The sequence below is a fragment of the Anabrus simplex genome, chromosome 1 (assembly GCF_040414725.1).
Source record: "Anabrus simplex isolate iqAnaSimp1 chromosome 1, ASM4041472v1, whole genome shotgun sequence".
Lineage (NCBI taxonomy): Eukaryota > Metazoa > Arthropoda > Insecta > Orthoptera > Tettigoniidae > Anabrus > Anabrus simplex.
Genome location: NC_090265.1, coordinates 548,683,448 through 548,702,780, shown reverse-complemented (window position 1 = coordinate 548,702,780; position 19,333 = coordinate 548,683,448). Strand labels below are relative to the sequence as shown.

The following is a 19,333-nucleotide window of genomic DNA, read 5'->3' as shown; positions in this document are numbered from 1 at the left end:
CAGACAGACAGACAGACAGACAGACAGACAGACAGACAGACAGACAGACAGACAGACAGACAGACAGACAGACAGACATTACAGAAAAGTAAAAATTGCATTTTCTTGTTACTGTGGACATGACCGATACAGAAATACCATTCTTTTCAAATTCTGAGCAATGTACAGACAAAACTCTTATTTTATATATATAGATTATCTAGAGGAAAAATTTGTATATTTGTTTGTAACAGATAGAATCAAAAACTACTGAACCGATTTTAAAAATTATTTCATTGAGTAACATGGGCTGTATTTTATTTTCAAAACAATTCGAGCAGGGTGCGACGGGGGGAGATATAAAAATATTAAAATAATAGGCTAAAGTAGGCGAAATCGAATTTGTCATACAAGGATGAGACAAAGCCGATTTTAAGCCCCTTGACGCAAAGAACAAAACTCGGTAAACCCTTCGGGCCCGAAAACCATATTTTAAGGCCCTAAAACCAACCGTTATGGAGATATTGGAACCACACTACCCCTGCTCTAGGAATCGGATAAAGAAACGAACGGCCATAACCATGGCAACGTCAGCTCCAGGATTCTACAGAAGCTAGATTTTGCATGTACGTTTGGGCATAGCTGCCAACCAAAATTGATACACATATGACTTACTATCTGGAAAAAATAAATTGTTGTGTAAGATGCTCATAGCACTCCTTTGGGCGGGGATGGAAAGGGAGTGAAGTATAAAAATAAATGCCCCGGAGATCTCCGTAGTACAGCAACCAGCGGTTGCAGACGGGCCTCCATTTTTACATACTGGCTTAAGTTTCAGCATTTTGCGGAGTCTGTTACCTATAGTTTAAACTATTTTTTATCAAATCATGAAGTAGTAGGATCACTGATGTTATTAGTGCTAATATTTTGATCCACTTTTACGTTCATTATAACCATGACTTGAAAAAAAAATGTCTCAACATTTATCCTCAGATTCATTATATGATGTGCGACATGTGTGACAAGCCCTGAGAATTATAATTCCCGATAATTATAGTAGTTTCTTTTATGCATCGCGTATTTCCTTGATCATTTGTAATAGTTACGAAATGTTGGATCAAACAAATACATTCAGTAATATTTATATTTGTGGTACTATCTGGCGAAAGTATACTTACACTAAACCTGCAGCTTTGTGAAGGGAGCAGGTATATCTAGGTGGGATTGAAGGAAAAACATGGTAGCAAAAGATCTTAGAGGTCTACGCTAATTAGGAACTAATATTTAGAGGCCCCCATGAAGAAAAGAAGAAGAAGACACACTATAATTCCAAACATGACAAATAATTTCTACATACTTAAGTAAATACACCAGTGATATAAATATCTAGTGAAGTCAGTCACACCGATAGTATGAGTAACTAAAGCCATTTTCTGATAACCCATATGAATGGGTACTTCTGCTAGTATAGTATATAAGTACAGTGAATGTGGAAGAAATAACCTTTTAGAGAAATTTTTGACCTTGAAACACATGCTTGAGGCATGGGCTACTCTGTATAGTGACAACTCAGTAGGAGGGAGAGTGGGGTAGGTAGAGTAGTCTCTATTATATGCTCTATGGACAGTCTGGCTTAAGCTTTCTGAGCGATAAGATTGGAAAAGATTGTTCTTACAAAATTAATAGAAGGTGCAATACTCTCCAAGAACCTCAAAGGCACCATAATGCAGTAGTAAAACCATCTGTTCTCTATGCCTCTGAGTGTCTCATAATGACCAGGAGAGGCCCTCTCAGGAAACTAGAACTCAAGGAAAGCGAGATCGTGAGGAGAATACTGGGACCCATGAGAGAGGAGGGAGGCACCTACAGAATTCGGCACAATGATGAGCTACAGTTGTGTAGCCAGGATTTCAGTTTGGGGGGAGGGGAGGCATTAAGGTAGGTCTTCATCGAAAATTTTATTTTGTTAGGTGCCCAAACTTCCAGAGAGAGTAGGTGAAATAGAATATCTAATAAGGAAATGATGTCCTTGGTTCCAAGTAAGAGTGGTGGATTTGTGTGGATTCCAGAAGCTAATAATAATATAAATGTTATATATAAAATACTTAATAAAAGTACATTCATTAAAACTCCTGGGGTGTATGGACTCCTTGGACCTCACCCCTCCCCCCTGCCCCAACCTTTGGACACGCCCTTGTCTTCATCTGTTATTTCCCTCCCAACATAACTGCAGCTATTCATATATTCCAAATACAAGTGAAATGAATGCAAGAATAAATAGTTTCAGTAAGAAGGCAATACTCAGATTTAGAATTAATATGGTAATTGTAAAATTGGTCCTGTGATAAGCTATAAAGAAATGACATTTTATACAAATAATGCGGCAAAGAAAAAACACACACAACACACACATATATAATGTAAGGGGTATGGGTAAAGATATATAGTTAGTTAAGGTAAGGTAAGGGTTGTTCTGCCCGAAGGCAGGTCCGAACCTCCGTAGAGGTGTTCCTGAGCCGGAGTTTACGTGCGGTAGGGTGGTCAGTTCCTTTCCGCTCCTTCATTCCCTTACCCCTCACCAACAGCGCGTGGCAACCCATCCAACTCCTGACCATGCCCAATGTTGCTTAACATTGGTTGGTAAAAGAAAATACACGTTACAACATATGCTAGGTAGGGTTTACCTTGTTCTGTTAGTTCCCTCGCAAGCCTGGGATACAGAATATAGTAGTATAAAATTACAGTTTTGTGACGCTTCTTCTTCTTTCTTTCGTTTTGGCCAACTGTGGACCATGTTAATTTGATTTCAACTGCTTCTGGGCTTTGATCTGTGCCCACTAATCCTTCATTCTTTCACTCTGCAACCTTCTTCTCTCTTCCGTCCATGGTGTTTGGGTCTGCAGACTAACTTTTTCTTGGAAACTCTTTGTGTTCTTTATTTTCAACTTGTAAGTTTCCCTGTTGCTTATATTCTATCCTTGTATTCCCATTTCTGTCACGTCTTTCTTCACTTCCTGATGCCAATGTACCACAGTTTTCCTGGTCTCAAAAAACCTTACTATCTGGTTGGTCAGTCTTCCCGGGTCCATTCTGTAGATGTGTCCAAAGAACATGGCTCTCCTCTTCCGGATGGTGCCTGAGATCTTTTCTATCTTGCAGTACAGTTCTTGGTTTTTTTTCTTTCTGGATGATCCATCCTCTGTTCTTTGGGCTCCCAGTATCTCCTTAGAATTTTTCACTCCACCAGTTCTAACTTCTTGACCAAACCTACCTTTATTAGGTTCAAACATTCAGCTGCATATAAGGCTTCTGGATGGATCACTGTCTGGTAATGTCTGAGTTTTGCATTGATTGAGATGTTCTTCTTGTTATAGATGTTCATACTTAGCCTGTATGCCAAGTTCATTTTGTTGATTCTCGATATCAGTGACTCTCTGACAGGTTGTTATCTATCCACTCTCCCAGATATTGTAAAATTGGTCCTGTGATAAGCTATAAAGAAATGACATTTTATACAAATAATTTCTCTACTTTCCAAATCCTCCCTACCTCCATTGTCATCCATCAGGGTGCTGTTTCGATGTTGGTCATGTACTGTGTCTTCTCGAAAGCCTGCCTTACTTGCTGTTTCCGGAGCTGGGCAATCTGGTTCTGTACCTCTTCTGTTGACTCTGACAGAATCACAATGTCATTCGCAAAGGCTAGGCAGTCGACTACAGTCCCTCTCTTCTTATATCCCATTCATATACCATCTATTCCTTGCATTTTCTTGCGCCACTCTCTAATGACCTTGTCAAGAACACAGTTGAATAGAAGGGGAGAAAGTCCATCTCCCTGTCTGACCCCTGTTTTAATCCTAAAGGATTCTGATAGTATCCCCCTGAATGTGACCTTGGATGTTGTGTCAGTCACAGTCTGTTTCATGAGCTCTCTGGTCTTCCTATCTAGACCCATTTCTTCTAGGATATGGATCAGTGTTTCTCTATCTACTGAATCATAGGCCTTCTTGAAGTCCACAAATGTGAGCACGAATTTCTTGTTCCTCTGTTTCTGGTATGCTGTGATCAGGTTCAGGATCTGTTCCGCACATGACCTGCTCTTTCTAAAACCTCCTTGATACTCACCAATTTGTGGTTCCAATTGTTTTTCTGCTCTGTCTAGTAGTGTCTTTGAAAAGATCTTCTATGTCTCTGGTAGTAGCGATATTCCCCTATAATTGTTGACGTCTGCCTTATCTCCTTTCTTGTGAATAGGGTGTATTAACGCTGATGTCCATCCATCTGGCAGCTTCTCTTCTTCCCAGATTGTGTGTAGGATTCTTATCAGTTCAATGATCGCTCTGTTGTCAGCAATAATCCCATCTTCTCCAGGTGCTTTGTTGTTCTTTAAGGTCTTGATGATTCTCGTGACTTCGTCCACAGTCGGAGGGTCCGAGTCTGGGTTTGGTTCCTTGTGACTGTAGTCGAATTTCTGAGATGGTGGCTCACAATTGAGGAGTTTTGCGAAGTAGTCTGGAATCTGGCAATTCTCCACATCACTGTGAGCTGCTTTTCCTTCTTGGTTTCTGAAGTTGAGGCTTGGTGAATCATATCTACTCAAGGTGTTCTTGAATGTTCTATAAAAGTCCCGAGTGTAATTTTTTTTTTTTTAAATCCTGTTCGATCTGAATGAAGCGTTCCTTTTCATTCTTTCTCTTCAGATTCGTGATGGTCTTGGATGTTCTTTTTCTTGTTTCCTGGAACTTCTTCTGGTTCTCTGGTATTTTCTGGGAACACCAATTCTCTCATGCCTTTCGGCGTTCTCGATTGCATCATCACATTCAGATGACCACCATGCATGTTTCCTCTTTTTCTCTAGAGGAATTGTGACTCTTGCAGAATCAATCATAGCCTCTTTTAACTGTTCCCATCCCTGGTACTGTCTTTTGTTTAATTCAGCTGCAAAATCTTTGTGCATTCTGAGATTTTCTCTGTCAAACTTTGTTGTTCGAGTTGTGTTCCTGTTTTTCTGGGATCTTGATCTTGGAGAGGAAGTGATCTGAATCTAAATTTGCACTTCTCAGGACTTTGACATTTTGGATCTCCTTTTCCGCATGTTTTGAGATCGCTATGTGATCAATCTGGAGCTCTCCTAGGTTGGGGTTGGGAGATATCCATGTTTTCTGTTTTCTTGGGAGGTGTCTGAATGCTGTAGATTTCATGACCAGATTGAAGGTCCTACATAACTATCAATCGCTCTCAATTTTGATTAGTCCTTTTGTGGGCTGGATAGTCTCCGATGATGGCTCTGGATCTCCTTTCTTTCCCCAGTTGTGCATTAAAATCTCCAAGGAGTATAATCACATTGTTGTTTGGTACCTTGGATATAGTTTCCTCCAAGTCTTTCCAGAATTCCTCTACTTTCTGTGGGTCTTTCTTATTGCTCTTATTTGTAGGTGCATGTGCGTTGACTAGCGTGTATAGTTTATTTGCTCCTTTGAAGGAAAGGGTGCATTCCTGGAAGTGAAGTCTGTGATTGCTTCTAGGATTCGCTTATTGATTATAAAACCCGTTCCCAGGTGAGGGACATTTTTCATCACACTCTTGCCTGGTTTTCCTTTCAAAATCCTGTACCCTTGTGATTCAAAAGCTGATTCATCTGTGAATCTGGTCTCCTGTAATGCTGTTATCTTGATGTCTTGTTTGGACAAGGTATTGGTCAGATGTTTGAGTTTTCCAACTTTAAGGAGTGAATTGACGTTGAAAGTTGCAAAGTGAGTTACTCTCTTGCTCTTTAATCTCTTGCATGCTGGTGTGAGCTTCCCAGAATCGAAAGGCTCGCTGATGTTGTTCTTGACATTGGTGGATTGGTTACCACCTGGGGTAGTGCCTAGGCTAGATTTTTCCATCATGCTGAGTCGAATGATTTTGGCTTGGGGCCGATGCCTAGACGTCAACAAGAGATACAACTGAGGTTGTTAGCCTTAGAGGAGTTAGGTTCACAGCCGCTCCTAACATGGAGATCAGACGCTGCCCCTGAGCCGCCCGTTATGGGTTCAGACACTCAGAGTAGTTTTGGTAACTGCACTCTATTAATCTCGAGTACTAGGCTGCCTCCTCCACCACTTACACCGTACCAAAGTCCACCTTCTCTGCCATAAATGCGTTGAGGTCTTCGCTCGTCACTCTGAGCTGGGACCCTTACCAGATGTTACACACCGGGTCAGTGTGCTCTGGGACTCACGTGGGCAGGGTCGCCATTCCCTGAAGTAGAGCTGCCTCAAAGAGGGTCTCTACCCACTACCCTTAATTTTGTGATGCTGATATACATATGTATAATTTTTATTAATGTGCCAGAAACCAACGACATGGAGCTGTTGCCATTATAACTCCCTTTTAAGTGCCATTGACCCAACCCAGGATTTGAACATGAGAACCCGGACTCAGAAAGATAGCGACTCAACCAACTGAGCCACATGAAAAGAAGGCATTTGTACCTATTGTTATAAATAGATTCAGTTGGTACTTTTACAAAGATTTTATGAGGAGCATTTATTAAGTCATACCTTCTCCAACTGTCCTAAATGCACGAGACTGGACGGAAGAACTAGCTGGAAGTTAAGGAGACTTGCAGGGATGTCACTTCCTTCTCTGTTTACTTTTCCAAACCAAACTCCATGGTGCAGCAGCCCCGAAGGGCCATCACCTACCAAACGACCGCTGCTCAGCCCGAAGGCCTGAGGTGTCGTATGGTCATCACGATGAATCCTCTCAGCCATTATTCTCGGCTTTCTAGACCATGACCGCCATCTCATCCTCAGATAGCTCCTCAATTATAATCATGTAAACTGAGTGGACCTTGAACCAGCTCTCAGATCCGGGTAAAAATCCCTGACCTGGCCAGGAATAGAACCCGGACCCTCCAGGTAAGAGGCAGGCAAGTTATCCCTACACTGCAGGGCCGGCTGTTTACGTCTAGGTCTCCTTATTTTAGAATTTCACTTAAGGCATCCTGCGTTTGATTCCCGGCACTGACAGAGTTAAGATAGGCATGGGATGTCGAAGATACAGCCTTGTTTGTGGGTGCAATAGAGTTGGCCTTGAGTCTCCCATAATCGAAATATCTACGACCTAGAAGGTAGGCACCTTCATGGGGCATAGTACCAAACTGGTCACTTTTTTAAGAAGACAAATTAAATGAAGACTCTACTTCCTCATTAACGAAGAACGATATTAATTTTATGAACAATGTCAGTAATGCAGCCGGTTTATTTTAAGAGTACAGAAGCTATTATTTTGATTGTCAGATACAATTACATGGTAATGATCAAAACCATCAATATCTATTGAAGATCCGTCACCTCACTCGGTAGGACCGGCTTTCTTTTCATATCCCCCTCCTGAGGAAAAGTCATATCCACACTACTGGCCTGACTGAAATTATTTTCTGGGTACGCCACTGCATCCACTCACTATTTAAGGTACGAGGTTAAGCCCAAAACATGGTTTGGATACTCAAAATACACCACCAATGATGCAGTTATGGCTCAGATAAGCGATGGGATCTACGGTTTTAATTAGAATCCAAATCAATAGAACGTGACTTCCCATTTTACAAATTTTTCATGCATCGACTGCGATTCAAGCTTCGGCCATCTTGATGAGAAGATAGAACCATTGGAACTGAGTTATCACGCCTGCCAATTACAAAATAGTTACCCGCACTTTTGATGGGGCCATTTGAGGTTCCAATCAGTCCCTGGACATTTGACAAAACAGACAGGCCTACCTATAGAACTCAGGCACGCATCCGCGATCATGTCTTGCTACTACATACTAGCACAGAAGTCCAGCAAAAGCTTCCCACTTCCATTAGCTTCCATATCTTCCCCACATTTACCAATCAACCTTTTGTATCCTTCAGTTCTATTCCCAACTCTCGCATTGAAATCGCCCATTAGCACTATTCTATACTTGCTGTTGACTCTGACCACGATGTCACTTAGTGCTTCATAAAACTTGTCAACTTCATCCTCATCTGCACCCTCACATGGTGAATACACGGACACAATTCTTGTTCTAATTCCTCCAACTAACAAATCTACCCACATCATTCGCTCATTTATGTGCCTAACAGAAACAATGTTGCATGCAATGATATTCCTGATAAAGAGCCCTACCCCAGACTCTGCCCTTCCCTTTCTAACACCCGTCGAGTACACTTTATAATCTCCTATCTCTTCCTCGTTATCTCCCCTTACCCGAATATCACTTACTCTTAAGCACATCCAGATGCATCCTCTTTGCTGACTCAGCCAGTTCTACCTTCTTTCTTCCATAAGCCCCATTAATATTGATAGCTTCCCATCGAATTCCATTTTGTTCACCAAGTTGTTTCCAAGGAGTCCCTCGCCTGTCAAATGGGAGTGGGACTCCATTACTCCCATAGGTCCGAGGCTTGCTTAAAATGTTCTGAGCTCGGTAAATTCATGAAGCAGGATGCTACCCTACTTGCACATAGTCCAAGTGAGGATCTCTCCTCTAACGGGTTATGGACCACCGGTGAATTGTATAGTCCTAGCCACCTGAGCGCAAGGAGGGCCATGACTCAGAATATGTCCGAGATGCCCACTCCGATTCCATAGCAACTGGTATCCCGATTCTCAGGACCACTTACTAGGCCACTCAGCCGTTGCCCATGGTTCACGAACTAGGACGTGACTACAGTAACCCACAAACATGAACCATCAAAGCAAAATATGTGAACAAAATACAGCTCTCCTGCCGTTCTTAAATTTCTGGCAGTACGAGGAACCAAACTCGGGCCCCTGAGGACGGCAGCTAATAATAATAACACTAACCGTTATGCTACAGAGGCGGACAATGACAGTCTGTTATTCAAAGTTCTCTTCAAGCAAGTTCAGAGACACAGAGGATGCGTTACTGATAATAATTAAGTTTCATCTAAAGCTACAGATGCCAACTCATAAACATAACATATAGTTTGTATATGGCATTACAACAAACTAAATATCTTTAATGTCTCCTTGTTATAGGGTCTCACCAACATTTTTCACAAAGCTTCGGAAACGCAGTTCGTCACTTACTAGTCTTCGCAATGCAGTATCTTTACCACCTGAAGTTCTGGGTAGGTATGTGAGAAAAAGATTTTCATTAAATTTTATTAAGGATCTGTTATATAAGAGAAAGAAAGAAAGAAAAAAGAAAGAAAGAAAGAAAAGCACACTTAATATGAGATAGTACAAGGAAATTAGTTTAAAAATGCAAGTCCTTAATGATTGCTAAGTGGTTATCTGCATTGGTTAACCTACTGGATGTTTCTTCTTTCTCTTTCAGTACAATTTTACTATGTTAACATGAAGTTAGGCAGAGCCCCCAGATTCAGTTTAAATCTTGGCTGGAGGTTTAAGGCCATAAATGTCCTTCTGGTTGCACCACACACTGGTCCCAAAAATATTTTTTCTGTGATGGGTCCTGGTCTACAAAGTGACTGTTGCTTCTTCTTCTTCTTCTTCTTCTTCTTCTTCTTGAAATGTTTTTTGGGCTCCTTATGCAATAATTTTTGCCCAGTCAATATTCTTATGTAGTTAGCAAGAACTATATAAATAAATAAACTTGCGGAACACTAAATGAGACATACGACAGTAAACACAATATACACTTGAAGAAAGTATGTAGCGGGAACAATTACTCAAACAAGGCCTAAACTTCATGTAGAGGGTTGTAAGCCAGGTTCTTCTTCTTCTTCTTCTTCTTCTTGAACTATGTTGGAGCTCCATATTTAAAATTTGTTGCTCAGACAATGTTCGTATGAAATTAGCAAAAAAGATAGAAAGAAATAAACATGTGTAGCACGGAATAAGACACACAACATCCAGCAAATATACAGCAAATCTTCAGTTCATGTCATACTTTTAATGGACAAAGGTTTAACAGGTTATTTTGTCCTCTGATTTACGGCAGGTTTATCAGCTGCCACGGAAACAGCCATTTTCTTCTTTGCCAGTCTCAGTTTGGCTTCTTGTTTTTTCGTAGCAATCTCTTCTGGAGTACACTGACGAGGTTGGGAACTGGAGATGCTGCCAGATTCAGAAGAATTCTCTTTAGGATATAAGTTGCCCCTGTCATCATAGAACGAGAACATAGAATGTACACTATCTTGTAACATGTGAAGAACAGGAGATACCTTATGATTATCACCCAATAACTGGAGTAATTGGGAAAGTTTACTACTAATGTCCTGTTGTAAATGTAGACGTTGCCGTTGGATATTATTTACTGACGGGGGCTGGGATACATTGCCTGGCACTGATTGGTTACTGGAAGGGGCAGGTACCGATGAGACCGTGACATGGGGAGTAGAGACCTCTGAAAGGGTTGGGAAGCTGGTGCCGGGGGTGTACGAATAAGATTTAAGTAACCAGCATGATCATATCCGGGTGCAGGTACCGGGCGAGGGTTATGAGTAATGATTTGGGTAAATTTTCGCTTTCTTGGAAGCGCAGGAGTTATAGGAGTTACAGGTTGTGTTGAAGGGGGAAATTGTTGCGGGTTCCGATCTGGAAAGTAACTGGGAGGGTGAAGTTTAGACATGGCGTCATGAAAAGAGATGTTTTCAGTGCTCATAAGTTTTTTGATCTGGATTTGATGCTGTTGTTCAGGGCATGAATCAGAACCAGTCAAATGGGGCCCATTACAATGAACACATTTGAGAAAATTTTCTTGACAGTCTACAGCAACATGATTCAGAGAGCATCGACCACATCTATTAGTATTTGCCCTGCAATTTTTATCTCGATGACCATATCTATGACATTTACGGCAAAGTATAGGAAGAAAAATAAACGGATCCACCTCCATATACACACTATAGAGTGACACATGTGGAGGCAATGCCTGTCCTTGAAATGTTACTTTGACAGAACCTGTAGGTAAATATTCCGGTTTATCTTGTTGTACGACACGTTGATTAAGACGTTTAACAGATTTGACTGGTACTGAAGATTTTAAGTTTTTGAGAATCTCCACTTCCGTGATTGATTTGTCAACATCACGAATAATTCCCACACGCATAATGTTAGAACTGGGTATGAATGCCTTAATTTTTAAAGTATTAAGCAGAGGATTAGTTAAGAACTCATTTGCCTGTACTGCAGAGGAAAATTCAAGTTGAAGGCGGTTCCGCCCCTTACGCATGATAGACTTAACAGGAAGATTAGTGTCATGAAATTTGCGCCCCAATGCCATTGGGTGCAAATGACTGAGGTTTTGCGAATTAATAGACTCCACAAACACAATATAGGGTCCATAATGAGTAGTAGAATATTTTTCAATGATAACAGACGAAGTAGAATCCGAATTGTGTGGGTTAGTCGACGCTTCTGTATTTTGAGAAGAATCACTATTCTGCAACGCAGAAAGAAGTAATGAATCATCTTCATCCATACGAATGACTACTTCACGTTCAACCGGTAACTTTAATGGATCGGGTGATTCATCACCCCCCACTGAACTCTGCCATTTCACTCACACGGCAGTATGGCACTCGCACTACACCACACTCGCCCATATGTAACTCTCCAACCGGACACACTAAGCAAGACTGGACTGTTGCTCAGTGCAACAAATCCTCTTGGCTGTTATTCTTGGTTTTCTAGACCAGGGTTGCCATCTTACTATCAGATAGCTCCTCAACGATAATCATGTAGACTGAGTGGACCTTGAATCAACCTTCAGGTCCAGGTAAAAATCCCTGACCTGACCAGGAATTGAACCTCTGGGCTCTGGGTAAGAGGCAGGCATGCTATCTCTAGACTACAGGGGTTGGACTTTCCATAGATATAATTTTTAAGGAAAGTGCATGCACAAACTGGAAACAAACATCCTGAGTTATTTAAAGAAAAATACGGTACTATACGTAAGTCTGGAATAGGTAATATTGCTATTTATTGTATAGATAGTTCTTCAGAATAGCCACTGAATATTTAATACCACTGTTAAGATATTATTTTGGATGCTCTTTTTTATTTTGCTCATAGCACACCAGCTTTTAAAGAATTTTGGTATAGTACCACAAGCTCCTAAATATAAACCACTCACAGTTATCCACTTAAGACTATGAGATTGAAGAGAGTGTGGTGCGACTGGTTCGTAGATGTTTTTGTTCTCATTGTCCACTTTTGGGGCTGTGTTAACAAATGATCAAAGTGAATGGTTAGATTCAAGGATTTCTGCTGTATTTTTTTCTTAATTGATAATGTTGATATGTCTATTATTTGAAATAAATTTCATTTTGGTTCAGTATTAATGATTACAGTATGTTATAAAAGTTGAAAAAACTAGTATAATTTCCCTGCCTAGTCAATACATTCAAATTTAGTCACAATTCAGAATTGCAAAAACATCAGATTAAAATAACAGTACATGTTTTGTCCTTATTAGGCCATCTTCAGCTGCATAGAAATAACAATGGCTTAAAATTAATTTATTGAATATTGCAACATATGAGTAAAATTTACATTTATATGATACACTTTTAAGATAAAATTGATGCGTGCTAAAACGTCTATTGCTACCATTTGTCACCAGACAGCGAACCTCTTCATGGACATCTAACCTTTTCTTGCGCTGCAGGTGGCAATTGAGCAGACGCAATATGTCGCTTTATATGCACAATCTCACCGTGATTACAGTTTCCCAGCTATTGAGTCAATGTTTCATATTCACTGTAGTACCTGCAGGGGTTTGTGCTGGTAAACTAACCAGGCCTGGTGCCATCATAGTTATCATTTTAATTATACCCTGTCATTCAGGTGTTGCTAAATTTCCTTTGTTTGCTGTTCACAAATTGCCTGATGGAACTTCTGCAAATAGCGCCACTTGTCAAATTCATAGCCTCTTCGCTTTATCCTCAGATTTCTAACTCTCAGATCTGTCTGGTCCTTGTAAGTTGGCTGCAACTCTGCCAGGCTTGCTGTCTCAGTGCCTTTTAAATCTCTGACAATGTTAACATGTTGATTGTTTGTACTTCGCAGTTTATTATTTATGTTTAACTGTTGCAGAAATGTCTCCCATGTCACTTACCGAGGGAACATTTTGGGATCCTTTGTATGGGACTTGTTTGGAAAGTTGGTCCAATGAATTAGTTGATAACAGGGTGTTTTTGATCAAGTTGAAGAGGATGTGAGGAACATAACTTGTCTATATATTTCTAGAGGCAAACCAAGACTTCCTCTTCATTAAAAATAAGGTAGTTATTAACAGTGACACCAAGTATTTTATTCGGTCTTCCTCTCCAATACTTTTATTAGTCCAATTATTGTATCAAGTTTATCGGATTATAGAGCCCCTTCCTTGATAATGGTTGCCTTGGAGTTTAGAGTATTCACTTGTAAACCCATTTCCTGCAGAAGACCAATATTTGACATAGTGAGGGAAGTTGCAGATTTGTTATTTAGACCCATTATCACAATATCATCAGTAAACCTGAGAATCATAATAGGATCTGTGTCTTCTGACAGGAAAGAATCCTCACGTTTCTACAACATTTCTCTTTGTCAACCCATTTAGAATGTGGTGTGTGGCAAAATTAAACAGAAATGGGATAATGTATCTTCCCCCACAATTAATTGAAATTGGTTCTGACTGTCTGCTTTTATGAGCATATACATATTTCTGTTCTGTTGTCTGTTAAGAGATTCTTTAAGAGTCGTTTGTACATTGGAGATAAGGCAGTGCTGTTTAGGGCAAGTTTTAGTTGTTCATGGCCCACTGAGTCAAAAGCTTTACTTATATGGAGGAAAACCAGACAAGCTCAAGGTTGCTTTCCACAGAATACCTTCTACGATATTAGTATTTATAAAAGTCCCTGCTAACCCAATGAACCCCCTCTGGTAAGACTAAAGATTGATTTAAAAAATTTAATGATCAGAAGGCTCAAAAATAATATTTAATTAACTCAAAGCCCAACACTATAATGATTGTTGTTGTCAATTTCCTACTGTTAGGTTTTTTTAGAGCAAGCTCCAAAATTGTGTATACCAGTATATGTATTTTCTTAATGGTGAATGTTTCTGGATCTTTCCTTTGTTTTAGTGTGCAGGGCTGAATGTCAAGCAGAAAATAGCCACAAATCTATGCAGGGGCATGACTAGGTTTAGACAGACAGACAGACAGACAAACAAACAAACAAACAAACAAACAAACAAACAAACAAACAAACAAACAAACAAACAAACAAACAAACAAACAAACAAACAAACAAACAAACAAACAAACAAACAAACAAACAAACAAACAAACAAACAAACAAACATTGTGCAGGATTTAGTTTTGTTTCTTTTATTTGCATTATGTTTTATTTGTATGGTATCATATTCAGTGCAGCATAGGCTAATGGCACATCTCTCAAAAACTTAGGTAAGACAAAGACACATTTCTGTGTTACTTCATACTGGAAACAAAGACAGTCAGAGACATGTCGATAGCCTAATGTTTCATGAGCATCGATGGGTCAACAAAATCTGAGTGATCCTGTTCTTCTAAATATTGAACAAGAGGTACTAGAACATAATTAACTTTGATGGAATAATTGATCACTTTGCTACGGTAAAAGCAAGAAAACTATGAATGTACAATAATTTCATTTTCAGTTTTATTTTAATTAACATTGAATTAGTTACGATATGTACTTATGAAAGATAAGTCAAAGCTATTTGTAATTAAATCACAATGAGCTGTAAAGTTTTCAAATTAGGAATTAGTATTTTAAAATGAAATTTAAAGTGTATTGTTTGCTATGTGTTCTTTACATTACTTTAACAAATTCTAGATTTACATTTTTAAACTACATTCTAATATTTAGAGGGAGGGTAGTGGGGGCTCCAAATCACAGCTTCCCCCGAGCACTATTTTACTTACCATAGTTATGCAACTGAATCCAAGTAGTTGTAAGGATAAAATAGACGAGGAGGAGATCCATTCATTTTTGGAAATAAAAGACTAGATACATCTCTTTTCATTAAAGATGTTCTTAGCATTACAAAAAAAATTGTGAGAAATTTTTTTAAACAAAATGTTGAAAATATTGTAAATACAGTAATCTGGAATTTTACTAACAAATAAAAATGCTGTCACTTTTTAGGTCTTTAAAAATGTCTAAATAAGCTTTGAATCATTTAGAACAAGTTTGGAAAGTGGTAATAGGAGTAGAAGTTACCAACTGATTGATCAGTTTTAATGACAGATGAAGTATATGAAAATTACCACTACCACTTCATATTTTGTTGTTGTTGTTTCTATTTAGGAGTTTTATGGTCAACAGTCCCAGTGTTATGAGTAACATTTTCCATATCAGAATATTTATACACTCAGTGTGTTCTCAGGTTTCTTTTTAATCTGGGTGCTCTTTGGTGGGAAATTACAATGATGAGGTAGTGAGAGCCTTCTATGTAGCCCTTGTTATTGATTTTCCTGACTGAATATTGAATTAATGTATTACTTTGATTTTCTTGAATGAACAATTAGCATATTTAATTTAAAATTTCAGATCAGTATAAGAGGGAAACTTTAGCAAAAGCTGTATATGAAGAATGGTATTTCAAGAAACTTGAATTGGAACGCAGAAAGAAGGAAACCAATGAGAGAAAAGAAAAGCAAAGGAAAGAGGTTTTGGAAAAGGTATGATCGAGGAGGTAAAGTAAAATATTCAACATCCCTTATTAATTTACAGTGTTTAAGTTCAAATTTTAAAATTGAAAATAACCTTGTACAGTATTTATTGAGAGAAGTCCAGAAATATATTTCAGAGTATTTATAAAAGAAAGAAACCACTTTTCCCTTTGTGAAAATCGAATGATCATCCATCCATCCATACTGTAGCCTGCATGGTTGCTAGGGTTATACTTCTGTCATGCTAACTCCATAATAAATCATCAGATGACCACCCAGCTAAATAAGCTTTGAATCATTTAGAACAAGTTTGGAAATTGGTAACAGGAGTAGAAGTCATGACTGATTAATGTCATGTTTAATCTTTGAAAAATAAAAAAATATACACAATTCCTTTATGGTAATGAGGGTAAATATTTACAAGCAAGGCTATATAGAGGTCGAAAGTTTTATGTTCTGCAAGAGGATGAAGTAATATTACATCCAACAGTTATCATACAGAATATTCTTGAGTTTCTTTTCATGTTTTTGTTATGAATACAACTATGAGAAGGTTGATGTTGGCATTGTTTTAACTTATTCATGGTATTATACTTTTTTTTCTTCAATCTGGAATTCATCTAAAACTTATAGTTCCTTCAATTTAAAACTTTTGTCAGAGAGCTAGCAATAAAATTCTACATTAATTTTATCTCAGGTAACTGAAAACTAATTTGTAATTTAAGTTGTAATTTTTCTTTATAGTCCCATAACTTAAACATTACATCCCTTAAAAATAACAATTTCTCAACGGTCAATATGTTATAAGTTTATAAGCAGTACTTAAATTTCTGATGGAAATGGTCTTATATTTGGCTCTGAACAATACTATTATATAGCCTACAGAATTCACTGCTCTGCTAGTCTGCAGCTCCTTAGCAGGAACCATGTGCCTGTGATTAGGTCAGGGGATACTGAAATGGAATACTGTATTAAATAAATTGTTTATAGTTAGTCATTTACTGACATTAGTCATTGTTAAACTTATCTTGCCAGTACTTAAACCTCCTTCACCACTTCTTGTGTTCACAGACTATTAAGCTTAGATGGCATGAAAAGGGCAGGAAAATATACCAGTAACTTCCATGTGAAATACCCTATCTCTATTTTAATAAAATAAATATCCATGATTTGAGCAGAGGGAATGCCTAGCTGCTGTATTTGTCATCAATCGATTACTTTTTTATACAAATTCAGAAAATGAATGATTTTACAGTATTGTTTTGAATCTTTGTGTCAGCTTTTTTCCTTCAACAAAAAACCCCAAAAGGATTATGTTCAATCTATTAATGTAAATTGGTAGGGGATTGCTGTGTATACATTCATTTCATTTGAAACTTTTGGGGTATTTACCATTTCAAGTCGACTCAGGACCATATCAAAGATTTTTAGCTTTCATGTATATTTTTATTGTATTCTTATCTAAGGATTGTAATAATCACATGAATTGAATGGCTTTTATTGAAACATATAAATAACAGTTTGTGTTTAGTATTACGTATAGATGATTTTTTTGGGAACAAAGCATAAACAGGGTTTGCATCATCATCATCATCATCATCATCATCATCATCATCATCATCATCATCACCATCATTAAAGTCCCACTCCAGTCGCCTGGGTGTGGTTAACAAGCCTCCTCCACTCCTTTCTGTCCTTCCACTTTTCCTACTCCATTACTTCCACCACACCCAATCCAGCCTCTCTAATGTCCTTCCAAATCTGATCTATCCACTTTCTTCTCGGTCTTCCAACTGGTCTCTTTCTCTTAACTTCTCTTTCCAATTCCCTTCTTGCTACCTGTTCCTTTCCCATTCTTTCTACATGTCCAAACCATCTCAGTCTTGCTCTCTGTGTGTTCTGTACTAATGGTTCTATATTTACCTTTTCTTGTCTTTTTAACTGATGTTCTTAAAAATGTCATTTCTACTGCTTGGATCTTACTATCTTGCCTCTCATTAGTTTGCAGTGTTTCTAGTCCGTATGTTACCATTGGTATGAAATACTGTTTATATAATGTTAATTTCATTCTCTTGGGTACTTTGTCATTCCATAAAAGCTCTCTGACTTGATAAAATGTTGTACCTTTACTTAGTCTGTTATTAATTTCAGGGTTGATTTCATTACTTCCATTAATAATGCTACCCAGATATGTAAACTCTTCTATGTTCTGTAACCATACTCCATCTATGTTCAATTGGCTTCTCTTTTTCTCTTTTCCACAGTGCATGACTACAGTTTTCTTTTTACTAATTACTATTTCAAACTCCTTCAGATTTTCACTCCAAATGTCCAGTCTCCTTTGCACTTCCTTTTCTCCTTTTCCGCAAATCACCACATCATCTGCAAATACCAAAGCATTCACTTCATCACTACTGATACTCCGTTTTACATGTTTTATTATTTCTTCTTCAATATAATAAACAATAATGGCGACAGTGCACTTCCTTGCTTGAGACCACTCCCTACTTGTACACTGCTTTTACAACATTTTTATGTTGTTAATTAATGATTTTGGTACATTCCGTTTCTGTAGGCATTCCCATATATGTTTTCTCTTAACTGTATCATAAGCTTTTTCCAAATCCAAAAATACAAAGGTGATTTCCTTGTTCCTTTCCAGATGTATTTCCATTATCGTTCGCACTGTAAATATTCAAGTCTATTGTTGATCTATTTGGTCTAAAGCCATATTGTTCTTCCTCTTTGTTTCTATTATATCCCCCCCCATGGTACTACAGCCCTTGAAGGGCCTTGGCCTACCAAGCGACCGCTGCTCAGCCCGAAGGCCTGCAGATTATGAGGTGTCATGTGGTCAGCACGACAAATCCTCTCAGCCGTTATTCTTGGCTTTGTAGACCGGGGCCGCTATCTCACCGTCAGATAGCTCCTCAATTCTAATCACATAGGCTGAGTGGCTACCCCTACACCACGGGGCCGGCTTTCTATTCTATCCCTCAGTCTTTTGTCTATGACTAACTCCATTATTTTAGCCCATGTGATAATAGGGTTATACCTCTATAATTTTCACATTTCTTCTTATTTCCTTTTTTGCTTCCTTGTTGCCAATCTCCAGATGCTCTTTCTTCCTTCCATTTGGCATTGAGGGCTCGGTATAGCCACTGTAGTCCACTGCTTCCTGCTGCCTTAAGCATATCAGCATTGAATTCACTTTTTACACTTGCTTTACCTTTGTTCATTGCTTTCACTGCTCTTTCAAGTTCAAACCATGTTACTGAATTCTCTTTTTTTTCTCCATCTATTATTTCCATTTTCTTATCTCCTTCTTTCTCTGAGCAGTCATCCTCATTATAAAGTTTTTCAAAATATTTTGCCATCACCTTCTGAAGTCCCTTTTTGTCATGTCCTATGGATCCATCCTCTCTCTCTAATGCCTTGATTTTTTCTTGACTTATTCTTTTTGATTTTATTATTCTGTATCATAGTTTCTGATTTCCTTGACTATCTTGCTCAATTTTGTTTGTAAACTCTCCTCAACATTTCTCCTTTTCTTCCTTGATACTCCTCTACTTGTAGTTTCAATCTTTTGTATTCCACATGCAACCTTTCTTATTCTCATCCCTCTGATATGGTTTCTGCTTTTCCATATCTATTTCTTTCTTCACCTTGTTCCTTTCTTTTATTTC

The 19,333-nt window shown here is 38.4% G+C and overlaps 2 protein-coding genes across 4 annotated transcripts in view; one reads left to right on the top strand and one right to left on the bottom strand.

The window, feature by feature from the left end:
• Positions 1-19,333, bottom strand: part of LOC136857125 (uncharacterized) — a 341,551-nt gene that overhangs the window by 180,970 nt on the left and 141,248 nt on the right. The window lies entirely within an intron of this gene.
• Positions 1-19,333, top strand: part of LOC136857123 (microtubule-associated protein 9) — a 275,941-nt gene that overhangs the window by 200,364 nt on the left and 56,244 nt on the right. For 2 of the 3 annotated variants that reach the window (XM_068225065.1, XM_068225066.1), the window contains exons 3-4: positions 9,014-9,105; positions 15,526-15,656. In XM_068225065.1, the coding sequence (XP_068081166.1) occupies positions 9,014-9,105; positions 15,526-15,656 (223 nt within the window). Of the gene's footprint in view, positions 1-9,013; positions 9,110-15,525; positions 15,657-19,333 lie in introns of all 3 variants that reach the window. The other variant, XM_068225067.1, reaches the window with a different exon arrangement.